This window comes from Gigantopelta aegis, chromosome 4 (assembly GCF_016097555.1).
Source record: "Gigantopelta aegis isolate Gae_Host chromosome 4, Gae_host_genome, whole genome shotgun sequence".
NCBI lineage: Eukaryota > Metazoa > Mollusca > Gastropoda > Neomphalida > Peltospiridae > Gigantopelta > Gigantopelta aegis.
Genome location: NC_054702.1, coordinates 104,924,253 through 104,945,809, shown reverse-complemented (window position 1 = coordinate 104,945,809; position 21,557 = coordinate 104,924,253). Strand labels below are relative to the sequence as shown.

General features: G+C 36.2%; 1 protein-coding gene across 8 annotated transcripts in view; it reads right to left on the bottom strand.

Moving 5' to 3' along the window:
- Positions 1 to 12,045, bottom strand: part of LOC121371658 (spectrin beta chain-like) — a 93,544-nt gene extending 81,499 nt beyond the window's left edge. For all 8 annotated transcript variants that reach the window (XM_041497709.1, XM_041497710.1, XM_041497715.1 and 5 more), the window contains exons 1-2: positions 11,895 to 12,045; positions 36 to 189 (exon numbers count right to left, since the gene is read on the bottom strand). In XM_041497709.1, the coding sequence (XP_041353643.1) occupies positions 36 to 159 (124 nt within the window). In that variant the 5' untranslated portion in view covers positions 160 to 189; positions 11,895 to 12,045. The remainder of the gene's footprint in view (positions 1 to 35; positions 190 to 11,894) is intronic.
- Between the last annotated feature and the right edge of the window lie 9,512 nt (positions 12,046 to 21,557).

The window sequence follows — 21,557 nt, the reverse complement described above, 5'->3', positions numbered from 1 at the left end:
CTACACAAGCAAAGTTTAAGAAAACCTTTACTAACCTGCTAAGGCCTTGATTCTGGACCGTTCAAAGAGTCGTGATGAGTTATTGCCAGCATCAAAATTATCATCTATTTGCTCGGACTCCCAGTGCACTGAGTTGTTGATCTGCGCCACCTCATTCATGGCTGCAGTTTGTCACACTGCACCTCGATCCTGAAACAAAAATCACATCACAGCTGTAACCAGTACCTACAACGTCTGAAGATATAACACATAAATTGGGGTCATATTGTCAAAACTAGTTTTGAATCAAATAACCAAGTCAAAAACATGCAAACCTGAAAGAAAAATGTTTTTAATATGCTTGCTAAATGACAAGGAACTGATAAAATTTACAATATGATTGACCTATGGCAACAAATACCAGTACACACTTGTGTAGTACTGAAACTACTCCCACATCACCATTTGTTTAAGATTTTTTGTGGGTTTTTTAAATATGCCATGTTTTTTCCACTACGTATGCACTAATCTAGTCAGTCAAATGGTGGGTTGTTTTCATCAAAAGCTGGCTCAGGAGAAAGATGTCGAAGGTGCCATAATATTTTGGATCTAATCAGATTAATTCTATTTCAAAAACAAACTCACACAACAGACGTCAAGTTCACATAAGATCTGGTCAGTCTATTGTAATAGCACCAGAGTAAACACCAAGGTATGTCTGAAGCAGTGACCAGTCAAGTGTTTAGTTCTCGGCCAGATTTATTTTACTAATGCCTAAAAATATGATTTGTTAGTTATATGTTAACATAATAGTGACACATTAATTATCAGTAACTTAATGCTATCACATTTTTAATGAAAATATTCAATGGCTTTGATAAAAAAAAAATATATTACCAGACGTAGTAGTATTTGCAACTAAATAATACAATTCATATTTATATAACCAAAAAATTGGTTACCTCTAGGGTAAAAATCATGTAAACCAACTTCTGCAGGCATTGAACTAAGCATTGTGTCTGATAACCCATTTACAGGTTACCACAACTATATGAAAGTTAGAATTTAATTCCCGTTACTACTACTTTTAACACGGACGTTCTGAAATTGTATCGGGGCGCGCAAACATAGGTACGAGAAACGAAATCCAGAAGTAAATGAAAACACAGGATTGTCCAAATTGCTTTGCAATTGCACAAGTGCACACGAACATCGGTGCAATTTTGTACGATAAAACAAAACGCGGAAGTAAATTCATCTAGTGGATGCTGCTTAAACGCGGAATGACTACAATTGCTTGCAATTGCACAAGTCTGCACGAACATTGATGCAATTCCTTACGAGAAAATGAAACGCTGAAGTCCGGAATGCATTGCCTGGTTTACGTTCGGAAACAAAACTACAGTGCGTTGAAATTGTTGTCGAGAACGAAACACCATGCTTGACTTTTCTTACATGTGTGTAACCTCCCGGTAACCTGAACGACCATTCTCGACTTATTTCGATGCCTGCTTCTGGTTATGTACGATTTTGAAACATTGTCCCCTGAAATTATGAACAGTAAATGACAGAATTTAGAAAAATGGTTAAGATGTATACTTTTAAATAACAATGTATGACAGAACGCAAGTGTTATTTCAGGTCTTTCACCAGAAAGTCAGCATTTCTGCCAGAGGGTTAAACGGGTATTGCGTCATACCCAAATTGTTTTGCAATTTTATTTTAAGTTAACCTTGACAAAATTAATGATTCTTATCATTACTATATGATTTTCTTAACCTAACCCTACACCTAACCAGTTTTCTTTCTGGGGGAGCCCCCCTCACCACCCATAGCCTCTGTTAACTGTGGTTGCATTCAATTCCAAAGCGCCATACCCAAACATAGATACGAGAACAACTGGACCGGTAATCCTGTTACAAATTATCTCCAGTACTGCAGCAGTGTTGTAAACAGTGACAAAATCTAATCATTTCTTATAGCGTTATCTCAAGGATAATAAAACTACCTCGACCTTAAAGAACTTCAAGGACAAAGGGAGTACATGTGGTACATACTACACGAAATATGGATCTCTTTCCAGATGTACAATGAACACAAGTCTGAAATCCTAGGGCAAAACAAATCCTACTTAAATATACCCATACAACCATAACATAAATTTATACATACATAAATTACATGAACATCACAATGAATAAAACTGACAATATTATGTTCTAATCAATGCAGATTTATGTACCCTTTATTAACTTATTTTAAATATAAGAATAAGTAAGACATAGATTACTACATTTGTGCCCATTCATCTTACTATTTTTTTTTAAATGTATCCATATCTCATTTGCTCATTAGGTACACTGTTTTAAGCCACTGATTAGTAAAGGTATCAAAGGATTTTTCAGGACATCTCAAATATGGGAGGGGTGCACACATATCCAACATGCTCCCTTTGGACCTGCACCCAATATATCTGCTACTCAATGAACAGTTTGTTAATTTAATGGGTGGAAGAAATTCTACTACATACTAAGTAGGTCAACTGATTTCAAGGGTTATCAAACACTAACGCCCACACATAAATGGGTTGTGTATCCAATAGTTAAGTATTTCCTCTATCTGTATATATGGTACATGTAAATCTATCTTTACGTGTAGGCTTACACAACAGTAACCCAAGATAAGGTACATACATGTACATGCAGATCCGATAATATATATATATATCACATCATTATCAGTAGATAATCTAACTCAACCAAGTTTGCCTCTCTTAGAATGGCACTAAGTACTACTGAATCTATTAAAAACAGTTACAGTAGGTAAACATTTTTATTTATTCCCCCCCCCCATCCCCAAAAAGTCAAATTTTTTAGATAAAAAAGTTTTATATTTAAAACTTATATTGCATATAATATATACCTCAATTTCCTATACAGTGTTTCCCCTAGGGGCTGGAAGGACCCCGCGAATTTCTTTACCGGGACCGTAAAAACCGTAACCATTTAAAAAAGGGACGAGTTCACTTCTGTGATTAATTCGCCAATTATTTTTTTTTTTTTTAAATGCAAATGCTAGTAGTCATAAATATACTAGTATTCCACAAATATGTACATTGTTAGAGCCCGGTGGTCAGTGATGGGAAAACAAACCATCATGATGATGATTGAATGAATTTTTTTTTTTTTTTTTAAATCAACCAACATCTATCATATGTAAAAAGGAAAACGGATCTACAAGTCAATACTTTCGATTTCCTTTCACATGCAACAGTTTACTAATGAATATATGGTCACCAGTAATCTATGCCCTATCCCTGAAATGAATATACTTACAGATGTAATTTTATTAAAGTCCAAGTTAACAAAATGTTGCAGTCGCAGTCAAGTGACTAGTATCCAAACAGTTGTTACTCTAACACAGTGCAGGCGTATCAAAATAAGCTGTGACCAGTCTCGTCAGATCAGGGTTGGGTTTTTTAAAGGTTGCACATAACCATATTGTTTTACGAACTTCCAAATGTAGTTTTTTTGTTTGGTCTGTTCGGTTTTTTTTGGGTTTTTTTAAAATTATATTTAAACATTACATAATTAAATTTGCAAGACTTGAAAGAAATTATTTTCAAGTGCATTATATGATGAATTAACACAAATTTAAAAATGTACCAACATAATATTGTATATAAAAAAATATTTACTCTCTTTTATTTGTTTTATCAGTCACTGAGTGATTACAATTTAGCAGGTGAATTTTTTATCATGACCAGTAAAAATTTCATCCACTGTCAGTATGGGAAGTCTTCTTTTTTTTTAAATTCTAGAAGTAGAACCCCTGATATACATACAGAAGTAGGACTAATGAATACTCAACCATGGATAATTAATTTTTAAAATCACCAATCCCATGGTTAGTGGATTTTTTTTAAATTTTAGAAGACCTGGGTTTTACTTTTAGATAAATAGATAGATAATAGAAAATACATATTACAATCAGTCATTCAGTAATATTTATTATCTATTTGTGCTTAGTCTAATACTTTTATACTTCTTTTTCAAATTATTGTTTTGACATTATGCAAATATTTAATAATAATAAACATTATTATTAAAATCTATCTTAAAATATCTCCTTCTATAAGTGTACATGACACCCTCATGTATTCCATAATGCATCTAAAACAACTGGAAATTTGAAAAAACATTACTGGGGAGCATGCCCCTGAACTGCCCTAGCATTTTCGCACCCTTTGGGGCCTCAGTTAACGTCAAACTATTTTGCCAACCCTCTGAACAAAAATCCTGGGGGAAACACTGCTATATGACAATGTTTAGTAATAATGCAAAATATAAACACAACTATAGCATAGGGAGACCAGTTTCAATGAGCATAAGCATTCGGTTCTAAAGCATATCAATATTTATAAACAGATAGTTGTTATCCAAATAGCTACCTTTTTATTAGTATTTTTATGCTTCAAATGAACACTAAACTGGCCGCTATGTAGTAAACTTTACTACACGTGCGTCAAAAACTGTAGCATGCATCAGCTGTAAATATTGTTAACTATGCAACCTGTTTTAGTGAGTGAAATATTTAGTGGTATAGCTTACATCCAAAACTTACCAACACAAAACTTTTCAGTGTTTTATCAAAACATGTATGTTGTTCACCAAAACATGTACTTATAATAATTTATAAAAATTATCTTAAATATTTTATGGCAAATTACAAAATGGGAGTCTTCAAGAACCAATGTTAACAGACAACATTTTTGAAAAACAAATATAACAATTCTGATGTCTTGCAATCATGTTATAAGTCAAGTAAATGAATGGTTATAATGGTAAAATTGTTTGGTTAAAAAAATATTAGCAGCATTCTGAGTTTTAATAAATATATCTTGAAAGATATATTTATGTTAAAACATGTAAGGACCATATATTTTTGGTTAAGTATCTGTACAGAGTTTTACCAGCAAACGCTGTGACAATCATGTGACTTTAATAATTAGAGAGCTGTAAAGCTAAGAACAGAAAAAACAACAAGTTTTCTTTCAAATTACAAGGGCAGATTCAAATTTCATCACACCAAAACTAATATTTTGAAATATACTCATATATACTTCCATGAAACTAAACCTACAGTACATAACCTGACTAATAAAAGTGAAGTTATGAATGACCTGTCCCATCAGGGGTTCAATATTTGTCTGTGGGAACGGCTATTATATATAACGGGCGCAGCCATTTTGTACCATCCCTCTGGCGAGCTGGTGGTTACGTAATACCTAACGTGTCACGTCAAGAATTAGTCTTCGAACTGAAGAAACAAAACATACCTGATTTTTGCAGAAGCATCCCAATGTTTTGTAATTATATCCATCCTAGTAAGCCAGCACCAAATATATATTATTTTTCAATACAAAATAAACCACCATTGTCAAAGTGTTGAAATAACTGTATTATGTTTCGTACATAAATTAACCCACGAACTGAAACAATAATCGGAGTGTTTTCTTGGTTAATTGGTATTTTCTTTCTGTGGTTCCTGATTGGCAGATGGTCCCCAGACACTGTGTCTATACACACTAAAACGATGTGCCTCTTTTATGAAGATCACAGGGTATTGTGTGATAACGGCACTGATACACCTCAAGTAATTCTGTAAAACCCTTGATTAAGTAGACTTTCCCATCTAAAATCACAAAACTGACCAATTACGTCGTCCCAAAGAAAAGAAAAAAGTATCACTTGGGTATTGTGAGTGGTAGTTTTTGCTGGAACGTGCCCTACCAATAGGTCTAATAGTATACATTTTTTCTTTGGATTTTTTAAAAAAGAAAAATATTATAACTCCATTTCGTTCTATTGATGTAACCTGAAATATATTTAGTTAAATAGTTTATTATACTATCAAGTCATTTATGTTGTTTTACAAGTCAGGTTGATGAAAGCGATTGACGGAGCTGACGTCACTTCGCCCCAAGCTATACCACCGGACGTCACAAAAACAAAACAAAATGGCTGCCCCCAGTTAGCAGGAATAATCATGTTTTTTTTATTAACTCTAAAATTACGTGTTTTTCAAGTGTCAGTATGTTTTGGTGATTCGAGTATGCATTTTTCCCAACACATAAGGCTCTTGTTTGAGTTGACCCTACCTTTAAATAAAAATATATATATATAAAACAGAACCAGAACAATAATTCATGTGTTAGAATTAGTAATCTCACCGAGTTAGGTAATAGTTTAGGATACTGTTTAAAATAGTGGCATTATCGTCCCTTGCACTGATATTCAAAATACATTTAAAACAAACTAATTCTGCAAACAATGCAAGATTTAATATTGTTCAAATGTCCAAAACCAGTCTAGAATTGTTTGTGGTTTTGTTATTTTTATTTTGCAACTGCAAGTAACCAAGTAGTTCACAACATAACCGATTAGTGGTTCATGTAAATATAAATATGCATAACCAACAGACTAGCAGAATAATAGTTTGCTTATATAAAATTTTGCTGACATACAAGTTTCTAAGTGAGAAGAATGCTACCACAGAATGTCAAGTACTTATTTACCAGCACCGGGTCAGTGTATCCTATTCACCAATATGAATTCCAAGCCTGGCAGACCTAGATCGATCAATAAATGAGCTGTAGTATTAGGTATTTTGGGAAACGGCAGCTCCCAAATTTGCAACACATTCTCCGTTTAGTCTGTTGCAGCATTATTCTGGATATTTGTAAAGCGACAGTTCTTGTGTGCTGGATATTGACCACTGCATTACATTTTCAAATAACCTTTATAAATGCATGTAGCTGTAGTTCAAAATGTTACCATGACAACACAAGTGATACTTCTATTTGCAAGTACAGATATATAAATAATAGAATGTATACCATATTTAAGTGGACAGCTGGAATGCTGAATATGGAGTGCATGTGTACTGAAAATGTTACAGTAAATACAAGCTATTTATTCAGTCATGGACATAGTTATATATATTGTATTTATTTATTGCAAAAGTTACTAGTTTAAAATTGCTACAAATATATGTATATGTAGCAATTTTAAATTGATAACTAGCAAAACATAAATACAAATATAAAAACCAAAACTTTCATTTCAACAGATGACAATGTTTATCCAGTGGCACAAACCTGCCATCAGTAATTACTGATATCCCCAATCTAATTAAAATTAGCTTCACTATTACATGTGGCTCTAACAGCAGCCCGTTGGAGCTCATGTCTAGTTGACCTTTCATTTGACCAATCAAAACCGTACTTGCAAAATCATGCCAGTGATTTGAAAAGAATTTGAAAACATTCAGGTTGTGTGTGTCAAGGGTATACGAAATGATTCGGGTGAATTACGAAGTATGCCAGAAACTAATTTCAATATAAAATTTGTTTCAAGACAAAAAAAAAAAAAATGTGATGTTATAGCCATAAAATCTGTTTATACTAGTATACAATACAGAGTTTATTACTGCACTTTCCCCCCCCCCTGTTTTTTCAATGTTGAAATAGACCAACAAGTTCGCCTATTCCATAAATAGTCTCGACCGATATTTTTAGAATTTGTATGCTCCTGAATAACGTTATAAAAGGCGAAGTGTAATTGGTCGATATTTAAATTGTTATTTATAGATTAAATGTCACCTGGACATGGGAGTTTATGCAATTGCTGTTAGATCTACTGGCGAGACCAGTAGAGCTAATACCGGCCTCAGTGGCGTCGTGGTAGGCCATCGGTCTACAGGCTGGTAGGTACTGGGTTCGGATCCCAGTCGAGGCATGGGATTTTTAATCCAGATACCGACTCCAAACCCTGAGTGAGTGCTCCGCAAGGCTCAATGGGTAGGTGTAAACCAGTGATCCATAACTGGTTCAACAAAGGCCATGGTTTGTGCTATCCTGCCTGTGGGAAGCGCAAATAAAAGATCCCTTGCTGCTAATCGGAAGAGTAGCCCATGTAGTGACGACAGCGGGTTTCCTCTCAAAATCCGTGTGGTCCTTAACCATATGTCTGACGCCATATAACCGTAAATAAAATGTGTTGAGTGCGTTGTTAAATAAAACTTTTTTTTCTTTTTTCAGTAGAGCTAATTTTAACCAGATAGTGCTATCCCTGACCTACAACAATTAAAATTGCTACTGTCAATGTTATTAAGTTTTAGTCATGTACTAGGGGAGGGATTTAGCTCATTCGATCGAGTGTTCACTCGAGGTGCCTGAATCGCAGAATTGAACCACCTCGGTGGATCCATTCAACTGAATGGGTTTTTTCTCATTCCAACCAGTGCACCACAACTGGTCAAAGGCTGTGGTACGTGTTTTCCTATCTCTTAGGAAAAATGTAGCGGGTTTCTTCTGATGACTACATGTCAGAATTACCAAATATTTGATATCCAATAGCCGATGATTAATTAATCAATGTCAATATTGTTGTTAAACAAAAACAAACTTTAACTGAACTGACATGTAAGTGGTATATAATTGTAAGCATAAAATGTAGCCAGTGATGGTGGCCAAAGATCACTGTCTGCTGTCTCCTAAAATATATATATACTAGTGTTCACATTTTGGAACTAAGTAATATTAAACAAAAATTCAAACATGGTTTCATACAAATCCAAGAATTCATAATCCTGACTACGACATAGCAGCAAACCCAATTACAGACAGACATGATATAAAACATGATAAAGGAGACTTGTCTATCAAGCAACTAATATTCATGAATACACACGGCATGCCCATCCTTGCTGTTTCTATATGTTCCAGTTGATCAGTCAAGCATAACAGAAGACATGTCAAATACATTTATACAAAATTCAAATCATGAATACTGGTCATTGCAATGGAGTTGGTTTATTTAACAGCAAAAAATACACCAGCTTACTTTACTCTCCCGACCATTACCATTGGGTAGAGAAGTGGAAGGGGGATATGGGGGGAATATCCTTAATCAGTATCTGTTTTTGTCCAGTATATAGTCTGCTATTAAGTACACACATGCTTTTGTGTGTTGTGGCAGGGTTTTTTTTATAGTGAGAGTCGATAAAGTGTCAACATTTGGTGTGTTAACTGTCTGGTATTCAGACATAACCAGTTTTCCTTGCTGATTAGGTTAAAACTTATAAGAAAGAAAGAAATGTTTTATTTAACGACGCACTCAACACATTTTATTTACGGTTATATGGCGTCAGACATATGGTTAAGGACCACACAGATTTTGAGAGGAAACCCGCTGTCACCACTACATGGGCTACTTTTTCCGATTAGCAGCAAGGGATCTTTTATTTGCACTTCCCACAGGCAGGATAGCACAAACCATGGCCTTTGTTGAACCAGTTATGGATCACTGGTCGGTGCAAGTGGTTTACACCTACCCATTGAGCCTTGCAGAGCACTCACTCGGGGTTTGGAGTCGGTATCTGGATTAAAAATCCCATGCCTCGACTGGGATCCGAACCCAGTACCTACCACCCTGTAGACCGATGGCCTAACCACGACGCCACTGAGGCCGGTAAAACTTACAAAGCAATAACAGGCAAGCATTGGTCTACAATTTATTTATTTTTAAAATTAGGCCAACAAGATGTCTTGCATGATTGCTGATGTGGTCATTATTACTTTATGAAACTACTTTTCAGATTGGTAATCATCAATTTGTCGTATATGTAACTGGGATAAAATCATAAACATAAAATGTTTTTTGGGGGAGGGGGGGGGGGGTTGTTTAACAACACCACTGGATCACATTGATTAATAAATCACCGGCTATTGAATGTCAAACATTTGGTCATTCTGACTCGTAGTCATCTGATGAAACTCGCTACATTTTTCCTAATGCAGAAAGGGATTTTTTATATGCACTTTCCCACAGACAGGAAAGCACATACCACGGCCTTTGTCCAGTTGTGGTGTACTGATTGGAACGAGAAAAAACCTAATCAGCTTAATGGATCCACCCTTTATTTAAGTAAAAAAACCAACCCTGTTTTCTTATTCATGCCAGATCCTCCTACCTCAAAGTCAAAGTTAAAGTTAACTGAGTTGCTAATCAATTCTCAAACTGATAGCAAATGTTGCTAACCAAAAGTTTTAAAACAAAATGCCCCTTGCTATATAATGTATTGAAAGAAAGTAAAATATATATCATAATGTCATCTTTTTTTCATTAATAAATCAATATGCTCTAGTGGTGTCGTTAAATAAAATCAACCTTTAACTATTAAAAAGTTTTATCAAAGGTTGGATCACCTAAAAAAAATCCTATTCTTTTTTCTATTATATAAAGTATTTATACCATTTAATATCATGCCCAAATGTAATTTAAAATAAATAAATGAAATAATTAAAAGAAATCAAGAAATGAAGAAGAAAAAAAAGAGAATGATTAGAGAACAAACAAATAAAAAAAACTGACATAAGGATACATTTGTAACAAGTTGCTCACTGCATTTAAAAACGGCTATTATTGCATGTCAAGGTCTAGAATGATTTCATTAAATAGCTTTTGCAGACATGCTTTTAACAAAACACAGTTATGCCTACATAGACCAAATAACCTGTGTTGCTAGTTTACACTGCCATATTATAAAGATGCAATCAATGTTAAAACTATATGTATCTTGGTCTGGGCATTTGCAAAGGCAAAAATTACTTTCAAAAATTTACTTATCAAAACAAATTTCGCATTTGACGTTCTCTCGAAGTTTATCATGATGGTCTACTTTCAACTAGGTGGTGTATAGTTATGTGCGTGACGGTTTGAGGATTAACTCCCCTTCAAGCTTTGTAAGACTGCCTATCCGCTCGTCTGCAGTCATATCGACTAACAATAAAAAGAAAAAACATACCACGTTACTGCTGTCGGCTGTCACAACTGTGGCCAAACAATGTATTGTCAAACGTTTTTTGGTTGGGAATTAAGACTCTAACAAAATTGTACACACTGAGAGAAAAACTAGATTTTGTATTTTTGACAATGAATTAGGGCAGGGCAGCAATAATCAGGGACGGTGCATTAACATACACGGCAGAGCGGCACAAAACGGGGGCAGGGCGCAGCGCCCCTCTATTTATGCTAGCTAGAACACTATAAATATATTTATTCAGGATTTTTCATCAGGATCGATAATCATAATTGTTATATTTAAGGCCACTGAATTATGCAATCATGAATGCATCATTGTTATATTCATATATATCAGAACCAAATAGCCCCACCCTACTTGAGACTTTGACATTAGGTTAGTTTTGAGTTATGGCAAGGTTCCATCTTTATATCAATATAATTGGGGACCCAGTGGATATTTTGGTGCCAACCTAAATATTAAGTCTTCTTGGGGAGTGGGGGATGTGTTTTGGATTTTTAAAATCTTTAATTTCCAGAGACCTGTTGAGGTGAAGCCTTTCTGGATTATGTATAAATTTGATTATGTTTATAAACAAAAAGTGCCTTTAAAACTATTACACTGTAAGCTTTTCTTTAATCTGTGCATGTCAAATAAGACATATTCTGAAAGACTTTTACAAATATTATTCAATATTTACAAATGTAGGCAAGATATGCAATAAGCACGTAAATAGCAGCTAATTTTCCAACCTGTTTCAAGGTCATGTGTATCCACTGGGCATTAAAATTTTACTGTCAGTACGAAAATGTTATTAACAGTATGGCATGTACGTGTACAAAATAAGTATTAATCAAAAATGAAAATAGAAATCAGTCAATCGGCCCATCCAGTACAAAGATCCAAAAGTAAAATCCAATCGAAACACCACAATAGACAATTGTATCAGCAATCCATCACAAATCGTAAACCGCCATGTTGCTTCGCATAACGGAACTGCATCAGGTTGCAGGTCTACTGTCAGATGTTTTTTAAAAACATTTGCCTACCTGTGCAGTTGGATCGTACGGGTTAATCCCACGTAATCCTAATGCTGTCGCCAATTATGTATGCTCCTTAATTCTGCACCTAAAAATTGTTTTACTAAAACTGGCATAAACCGCTACTGAAGACTGCAGGCACCCGACGCTAGCCGAATCACAAACCCATTGAAATGTAAATGCGCAACTCTAATACTACTTTCTACACAGTGTTATTCAACTGAGAGGGTCCTCGAGCGGAACATGTTCATTACAAGCACATTCTTCCTGCAATGTTGATATGACAGTTTGACACTACTATGTGCTGTTCATAGTGCACATTAATGACATGTGTTGATGTTTCGGTGCCGTGCTGATGTTCTGGGGGTATTACAAGGTTCATCATTTGCTTACCACAGCTTCACGGGCCTACACCATTCCTCTTTATTACTCCCCCCCCCCCCCCCCCCCCAAGAACGTTTTCGTTTTTGACATCTAAAGTTTAGTATGTGTCATTGGGCCTTTGTTATACTCTGGGTTTATTTTGTTGTTGTTGAGTTTGTTTTGTGTTGTTTTATGGGTTGTTGTTTTTATTTGTTGTATGCATGGGTCTAGACTGGCAAGAAATTTTTTAGGGTTTGGGTCATGCTTCTCCGCCAATACATTGTGGAAAAGAAAATTCGCCTCCTGGTACCGGCTCTCACCCAGAGCGAGTTTAACAAATCAATGGTCACTTCACCGACTTCTCTCTCACTAACCACTAACAACTGAATTAATCACAACTCCACTGTCCTGGACACACAGCCTTTCAACTTTCATTTTCATTCAAATTACTGCCCACCATTGGCGTTGCCAGGGTTTCCTATTAAAGAGGTGGGTGTACACATGTATCCACACTGTATATCCACACATACACTGCGGAACGGATCTACCCATTTGAATTGGTCCTAGATGACCTTTCGCACCTTATGCCGACACAGGACCATAAACAAAAAGTTAGGCACGAGTGGCTGGTCACTAGCTGTGAAGAAGCCATACAACTAGGGGAATGTAGTGCGTAACAATGCGTACTGTTTAATAGTATGATAGGCCTACTTCTTTTTATATACTACATGTGCGGTTCTTGGGCCGCGGGTGTCTGAATCCCCCCCCCCCCCCCACACACACACACACACGCTCACGACGAAAAGAAAGTTGTTCCACTTATTTTAATGTGGACTGACCTGATTAATATCGAAATGTATTTACATATAATTACTATGTGTTCCGTAAGCCGTTTTTGAATACTATAATCCTTTAACAAATTAAGATTCCTTTTACCGTTATATTTTTTATTGTACATGTATTAATAGACCAAATTATGTGACACAATTCATTTATACTTTTCATATATCTATGAATAAACTGATTTTATTTGTTTGACCGCTAATATCCAACTTCTATTTAAATGTGGTGGCATGTAGACCCCCACCCCTGTAAAAATCCTGGAGCAACGTTATAGTACACTAACACGATTGTGGTTAAGCAATATTATCCAGAAACATCCAGCAGAAAAAGATCAATAAATATGTTTTAAATGGAATATATATGAATCAGTAATTGAAGTGGAGATGGTGCGTGTTTCTGCATCCGCATGCTTCCCCCTCCCCTACTAGTGCTCATGCTTCATTGCTATAGTCCATCCCATCCTCCTATAAAAATAGCGGGAGGGGGGGGGGGGGGGGTGTTCTTGTGTAAATAATTTCACTTTCAGAAATAACTAACTTGTAGTAACTTTCGTAGTATGAAGAAAAAAGGCGTTCTCTGTGGGAAGAACTATCGATGAGCATTCCAATTCTCTCCCGATGGGTATTTAGATTACACGTATACATGCACAAAGATGCACACACGCACGTATTATGTATGCCTACACGCTTGCGCAAATATTTTATACACGTCTACACACGTATAAATGCACACGCACGTTAAAACAAACTCACAAACACACGCAAACAATGATATTCCCAAATGTGCTTCACAAAATATCCAATTGACTAACAACGTGTTGTCGGTTTATGTTAAAATAGCGCGGCACAAACAACGAACTGTTTGTGTAGAAAGTAGTATCTTATAGTTTTCGGCCTTATCGCACCTGCAAAGACAAATAAATGTATTAAAACAGTTCGACGAATAAAATCAAATGTTATTTATCTAAATGGTTGTGGTAGTGTATAGACAATGATATTATTTTTCAACTTATAATATTGATCATGCGATTGATAAAGCTATGTGAAATAATTTATCGACTGCGAATGAATACAAAGGTGATGTCATTATATTATGGAATTTGTAATTATCTTATGTACAGTTATGCCGTAAGACTAGAGTGTTTACAACAACTGTTGTTGTTGTACAATGTATATATAATGTAGGGGATGAGGATGTTCTATTTAGAACCGTAATAATTCTCCAAATTCCACCTTGTTGATGCATACAATCAATTTATTCATTGGCCCTATATAATATTAATTTTATCATTCAACCTTTCTAGAATTAGAAAGAAAATTAAAAATCACTAACACACAAACCTAGAACCGATTAAATGCATCTGTGTTGCGTCCTTGGTGTACGGCTATTACGGTATTTAAAATATACTTGAAAAGCGAAATTTAAAATGGCTATGCAACTAAGCAAGTTTAAAAGGTTACGATTAAACAGCTAATTACAGTACTTCAAAAACAGTGTGCGATTTTTATGTAACTTGTATATGTTCAACATTTATATTAAGACCAAAACAGTAGGCCTATATTATTGATGGGCCAAAAATGCCAGCAACGGGGATGATGCGTGTATGTGGCAGCCTTTCAACTTTCATTAAAATAAATCTCCATACTCTATTTTATTAATTTACTGCCTACCATTGGCGTTGCCAGGGTTTCCTATTAAAGGGTTGGGTGTACACATGTATCCACACTGTCTAAATTAACTATTTGCATGTTGCGGGGAACCGGGCAACTTTATATAAAACGTAATAAGCAATTAAGTGGTGCTATTTGCAAAAGAAGCAGTATAATAGAATTAAAACAGTAAAAACATACAGGCCACTAACTAAATTATACGCTTACTGTGTTATTATACTATAGTATCATTTTTAGTAGGCTTACGCGTTCTCTTTTTGGTTCACACCCATTTTAACCACATACGCAGATTCCGGAGGGTGGGGTGGGGTGGGGTGGGGGGATGTAACATCTTGATGGGCTGGTTGTTATAACATTATAGTGCTTGCTGCAGCGGATCCAGGTGGAGATGGGGTTGGACTCGTTCCATGGATATACTCGCGACGAAAACAAAAATGTCGCCACTTAGTTTAAGGTGCATGTATTGCTATTAAATACACAAGTTCCATTTAAATAGTTGCATATTCACCCCCACCCACTGCAAAAAATCCTGGATCCGCGTCTGGCATACTAGTTTAGGCCTACTATGGTGTAAGTGCCTTTTTTCTCGTTTTATTTTTCCTCTGCACCTTTCCTTGGAAAAATCTTGAAGTGTAGCCTACCCCGCCCTTCAAACAGATTCTTCTTTATAACACGAACGGTCGATTTTCTAGAAAATCTACAAATGGCGCTAAATTTCACATTTTCGGTTTTGAGTGTGACAGGCTATTCACGGATGTAATCATGTGAGATGTCGATGGCTTTCCACTTAGAGATGAGTGCTGGAAATTGGCGTGTCGCGGCTGAGTCACACTTTCAATAGGCTGAAGGGTCCGAGTCGCCGCTTAGTATTCACCGCCATATAGGACGAAATCAGTGTCACGGTGTAGGATAGTGGGAGTGCGACAGTGGCGAAATGACTTATTTGAATGTTCATTTCCTCCGAACGATCGTAATTAAAACAACACTAAACAAAAGAAAACTAAAAACAAACCATACTTATAGCCTCGACGTTTAACCAAAAAACCTAACCCCCAAACAAAACAAAACAAAACACTTTCAAACAAACAAAAACCACAACAAACAAATAAAAACAAAATACAAAAACCCACAGTCCCAAAACCAACAACGATATTTTTATACATGTGTATGTATATATATATATATATATATATATATATATATATATATATATATATATATATATATATTGAATTGTAAAATGGTTATTTATAAATACGTTCTGACAGACAGGACAGTGCATACCATGGTCTTTGTCGTGGAGCACTTGACGGAACAGAAAATAACCAAATGTGTTCATATCACCAATAACGATTAATCTTATGCTTTACTTCTGAGCTATATTCGCAAAGCTTTAATCCTCTCTCTCTAACTCTCTCTCTCTCTCTCTCTCTCTCTCTCTCTCTCTCTCTCTCTCTCTCTCTCTCTCTCATTATCTTTATCTCATTCTTCGTCCCTCTCTCTCTTTCGCTATCTTTCTGTGCGTGTGCGTCTTGTTCACGTAAATTTGTTTAATTTAACTTTATTTTATAACGACACTATTCATTATTGCATCTGTACGGTACTCTTTATGATGTGTGGAGGAACATTGCCTGTTGACCAATTCATAACCATTATATTTTGGTAATAAAACGTTTAAATCTAAGGTTACGAGCCCTTCAACCGACTTCGCATAGGTTGGTTTATACCCGGGCTGGGGGTGGGGTGAGGGTGGAGTTTACATTAACCAATATACCGTATACTAGTAACCGGACATTTTGAGGATAAGTGGACATTTGTGCTGAATATTTATTTACTTCACCTGTCTTTCCTGTCGGTTGGCCCATTGGGCTATTTCTCGTTCCAGCTAGTGCACCACGACTGGACCAGTGGTATATCAAAGGCCATGGTATTTGTGATCCTGTCTGTGTGATGGTGCATATAAAAGATCCCTTGCTACTAATGGGGAAATGTAGCTGGCTTCTTCTCTAACACTATATGTCAAAATTACCAAATGTTTGACATTCAATAGCCGATTATTAATAAATCAATGTTTCTCTAGTGGTGTTGTTAAACAAAACAAAATTTAACTTTCACCTGTATTTCTGCTTTTGGCAAAGGATTCTGAAGGATGTCAATTCGAGCTCATTACATGTTTCACATTGTGTTATTTAGTTATGCAAAACAGGCGCGGATTTAAGCGGGGGATCAGCCCCCCCCCCCCCCCCCCCCTGTTTTTAGTCAATATATATTACAGAATACACCAAAAATGCAAACTTATCCCGACCATCTGTCAAGGGCCTGGGCCCCCTCTATTAAAAAATCCTGGATCCGCGCCTGAAAAAAATTATGCATGGCATCGATTAATGTGTAGGGTTTTGTTTTAAATCACGATGTGATGTAAAGATAGCGAAATATGACAATTGCAACTACAATAATGCATCATTAATTTTACTACTTTTAAAATCTGTCGTTATAAAGTCTCCTGAAATCAACTATGCAAACGGTATACTGATACTTACACAACATGAGGCGGCACTCCGGCATGAGGGTGGCTAACGGAATTTGTTCGTGGTTTACCTGTGTTGATTTTGTGCACTGTAGTTGTCAAGGGAGAATACTTCCTGAAACTAGCATTCACGAACCCTCTCAGTATTATTGTATTTTTCACCTAATATACGCTGACAGAAATTGTATTAAATTCAAGAAATAATTAATGGTGGTGTGCAACCTAAGTTACAGACTACCAACTGAAAGAAAGAAATGTGTTATTTAACGACGCACTCAACATATGGCGTCAGACATATGGTTATGGACAGATAGTAAGAAAGGAAACCCTTCATGGGCTACTCTTTCCGATTAGCAGCAAGGGATCTTTTATCCCACAGACAGGGTAGTACATACCACGGCTTTTGATAGACTACCAACTGAGTACGTAAATAGACTCTTTACAAAACTATTTACTTAACAAAAAAATAGCGAGGGTGGTCCAGGCCCCTTGTGACCTGCCTAAATACGCGCCATGAGTCTCTAAAATGTTCAAGAGGGGCCAGTTTCTTGTAACAGCCACTATTCACTATTTTATCTCACTGATTCCAGCTCCTACCATCTCCTTACCGTAACTTCACGCAGTCCGACACATTTTGTACACATCAGTATGCTTTAAACGCACTTTCACATTTATATTGCGGTTTCATTTCACTGTAAAAGTTGTTAAGTCAGCAATGTGTTTTTCACGTTACGGTAAATGTGCGTTTATAGTAAGACACCTGTCTGTCTGGAAAGCCAGTTTACCAGTGCATGAATCTAACATGCTTCTAACCTATTGTGCGGGACGTAGCCTAGTGGTAAAGCACTTGCTTGATGCGCAGTCGGTTTTGGATCATCTCCGTTGGTGGGCCCATTGAGCTATTTTTGGTTCCAGCCAGTGCACCACGACTGGTCTGTGCTACCCTGTCTGTGGGATGGTGCATATAAAATATCCCAATGTGTTGAGTGCGTCGTTAAATAAATAAAAGATCCCTTGCTACCAATGGAGAAAAAAAAGGTAGCGGATTTCCTCACTAAGACTATGTCAAAATTACCAAATGTTTGACATCCAATAGCCGATGATTAATGAATCAATGTGCTTTAGCAGTGTCGTTAAACAAAACAAACTTTAACTTTTATTTTGTAAAGTCAATGTGCTTTTCACGTTACTTTAAATCTGCGTTTATAGTAACGCATCTGTGTGTCTAGAAAGCCGGTTTACCAGTGCATGTATCTAACCTAATATTGCGATCCAGACAGCCCAAATGTTAACTGTACTCGTATGTAAAGGTTGTATGTGCAATGAGACACCAAATAATGTTACAAGCTTATACAAACAACGGCTTCAATATGAAAGTACAATCATGCATAGGCCTTGTATTAAAAATAGTGAAGGGTATTGGCGTTGTACGACTGACAGGTACAACTGATTTAGAAACAAACTACATGTACAATCAAACCAGCATATTGGCTACTACTGTAAAACATATATAACAGTATTATGATTTAACCAAAAACACGCTTCAGTCAAATCTGGTGTATTGCACAATAATCAATCGTTTATTTAACATTTCCAAACGAATGATGATAAAATCAGTGAAGCGTATTGTATAACAGAACTATTGTTGTATAGTGGATCTATCACAAAATGATTTCACAAGAGTAAAGTAGACTTTATTTTGGTTGGGTAGAATGGGGTGGGGGTGCTGTTAACCAAATAGCTATTTCACACTACAATATCGTATAGCAGAAGGATAAAATAAAGGTACATACCACTGAATATATACAATTCACTGAATGAAAGTAAACATTTAAAATACAGTTATCAGATATACTTAAAATGTATGATGGTCCGCAACATCGGATAACTCCGTTTAAAAAAAACCCACATACTAATTACACATCAAAACATGAATACGTGTGTTGATAATGGTCGATGAATGGTACCTTTGTTAACAACAGACATTTTGTGTGAATGTGTTGGTTTGAAAACAGTAACACATTCATCGAATGTTGGCCCGGGATGCGTATCACGCTCGTGGCTACAATGCCAGGAATTCAGAAGGGGAATCTCCCAGCCTCACGGAGCAACAAGCGCTATTGTAACGGGATGTGGCTGCCATCTGTCAAGGCCTGCCGGCAGCACCAGTTGCAGGAATTCTACAAGATATTATAAAGACGGTTGTAAGTACATCGGTCAGTCACATCTTGGGCCAATCAAGCGGACCTTGTGGCAAGAGCCAACAAATTTCTACATAGCCAAACAGTATTGGTAGTTTGAAAATACACGATCGTCCAGTCTTTAGAAACATATTATTGTTTAAAGCGCTTTGAAGTTAAATGACAATAACGAATATCCCCGTCACACACACACACACACACACACACACACACACACACACACAGTAACCCCCGCCTCTCACCTCCCTATTTGACTGGGGAGGGTAAGACATGGCCACAAATATTTTTGTTTAAAATAGGCTACAAACAACATGCAGGATACTCCGGAGTGGGGCCATGTTGGCCTTTTAAACTTTTGAATCTAAATGTTCTTATGTGCACTATGAGACATTGTGATTATTATTTTTTTAGTGTTATTATTAAAAAAAAAATTGGAAAATAATTTTTATACCGAAGTTTGGGACGTGACCTCCAGCCATCCCTTCTTCTGACTCCAACAACCAACAACTTGTACCCCATCTTCGCATGCCAAGGTTCCATTTCGTACAGTATACTGCAGTATGCTATAGTTAAGGAATGGTACCTTGATTTGCGAAAATACTTGTACCCAATCTTTTTAATTAACGTAAACGTATGTATAATATTGTTACATATGAATGAATTAAAATATGGTTCTAATCCAGCTGCAGCAACACATTAGAAACATATAACCGAATATGCAAGAATTAGGCTACGACAGACACACACGGCATGGTATATTATTAATCGCAATCATTGGACATCTAAAACTAACATTATTTGATTTAAAAGGACTCGGGTTTTTGCATCACATTTAGGAAAATGAAAAGTTATTTTTTTAGCCTTATAAAAGTTTGAACTCACCTTTAATTAGACAAAATACTCTGTTTTTGAAGAGGCTAATCCAATAAAGAGAAAAATCTGTAAAAGTCATGTATACGACTCAGTACTAAGAATTGTAAGTGTGATGTTCGTTTTACGGTTACCGCACGAATTAAACAAATTAAAGACTTGGCAGACGGCAAGATACGGGTTGTTACAAAGATGAACTATATTCCATTTGGAGCCGACTAGCGTGACTTACACAACCTTTTGGCAATCTCAGTAGATTGCAAGCCGGCTTTTGAAGAAAGAAAAAATGCACCTCCTATATAACAGTTACACAATTCGCACTCTTACTTATGTAGCTTGTTTTGTAGATCAGAAAGAACGAAGACGTAAAAGTGAATTCTTAAGAGAGACAAGATATGAACTGGTGATTACACGTTAACAAGGTCATCTGTAATGTGAAGCACATGAAGTGTTAATAGAAGCAGACAAAGATAGTTCAGTGAAAATCCAAAACATCAAGACTTTTATTCTTCCAATTAAAAAAAAAAAAAATCAATAAGTTTACTTTTAATTTACAAATAATATTATTTTTTCATTCTATCAAGTTTGTGCACGCAAAAATCAAATGACTGATCGTGATTTAACGAGTAGCCTTTGCACATGGTTCGTCTCGATTAAAACAATAAACAAAAAAGAACTGCTTTACTTTCTGCCAGTAGTGATAAACCTGTATGGACTGACAGACAGACAGACAGACACCATGACACCACACGCTTCCGGGTCATTGGTTACATCATGCAGACGGGCACCAACCGCCAGCGAGTTTACTTCACACACATGGAGAAACTCGTGTGGTGTGCCTGGTAGGTTGCCAAAGTGCTTGGCTCAGGGACAGACGATAATTGTGAAAGCACTCGAAGATAAGTCTGTGTTCACTGAATGAGAACACGCACGTACTACACGGTGCACTCGAATTACACGCCCCTTGGTCTCGTCTTCTGTAACCTAAACGTAAAGGTTTATATACAAATACACTGTTATTATTTCAGCCATTATTGCTGATGAAGGATATGCCGAAAGATACTGTTTACATTTCGTCCAGGAGGAATATTTTTTTATATAGAATGTACAGTTAACAGATTTCTTATAATCGTTTTATGTTCAGTTTATAGTCCGTTTGCATCAAAAGGGAGTCAAAGAATTGGCCTATAACTGTACA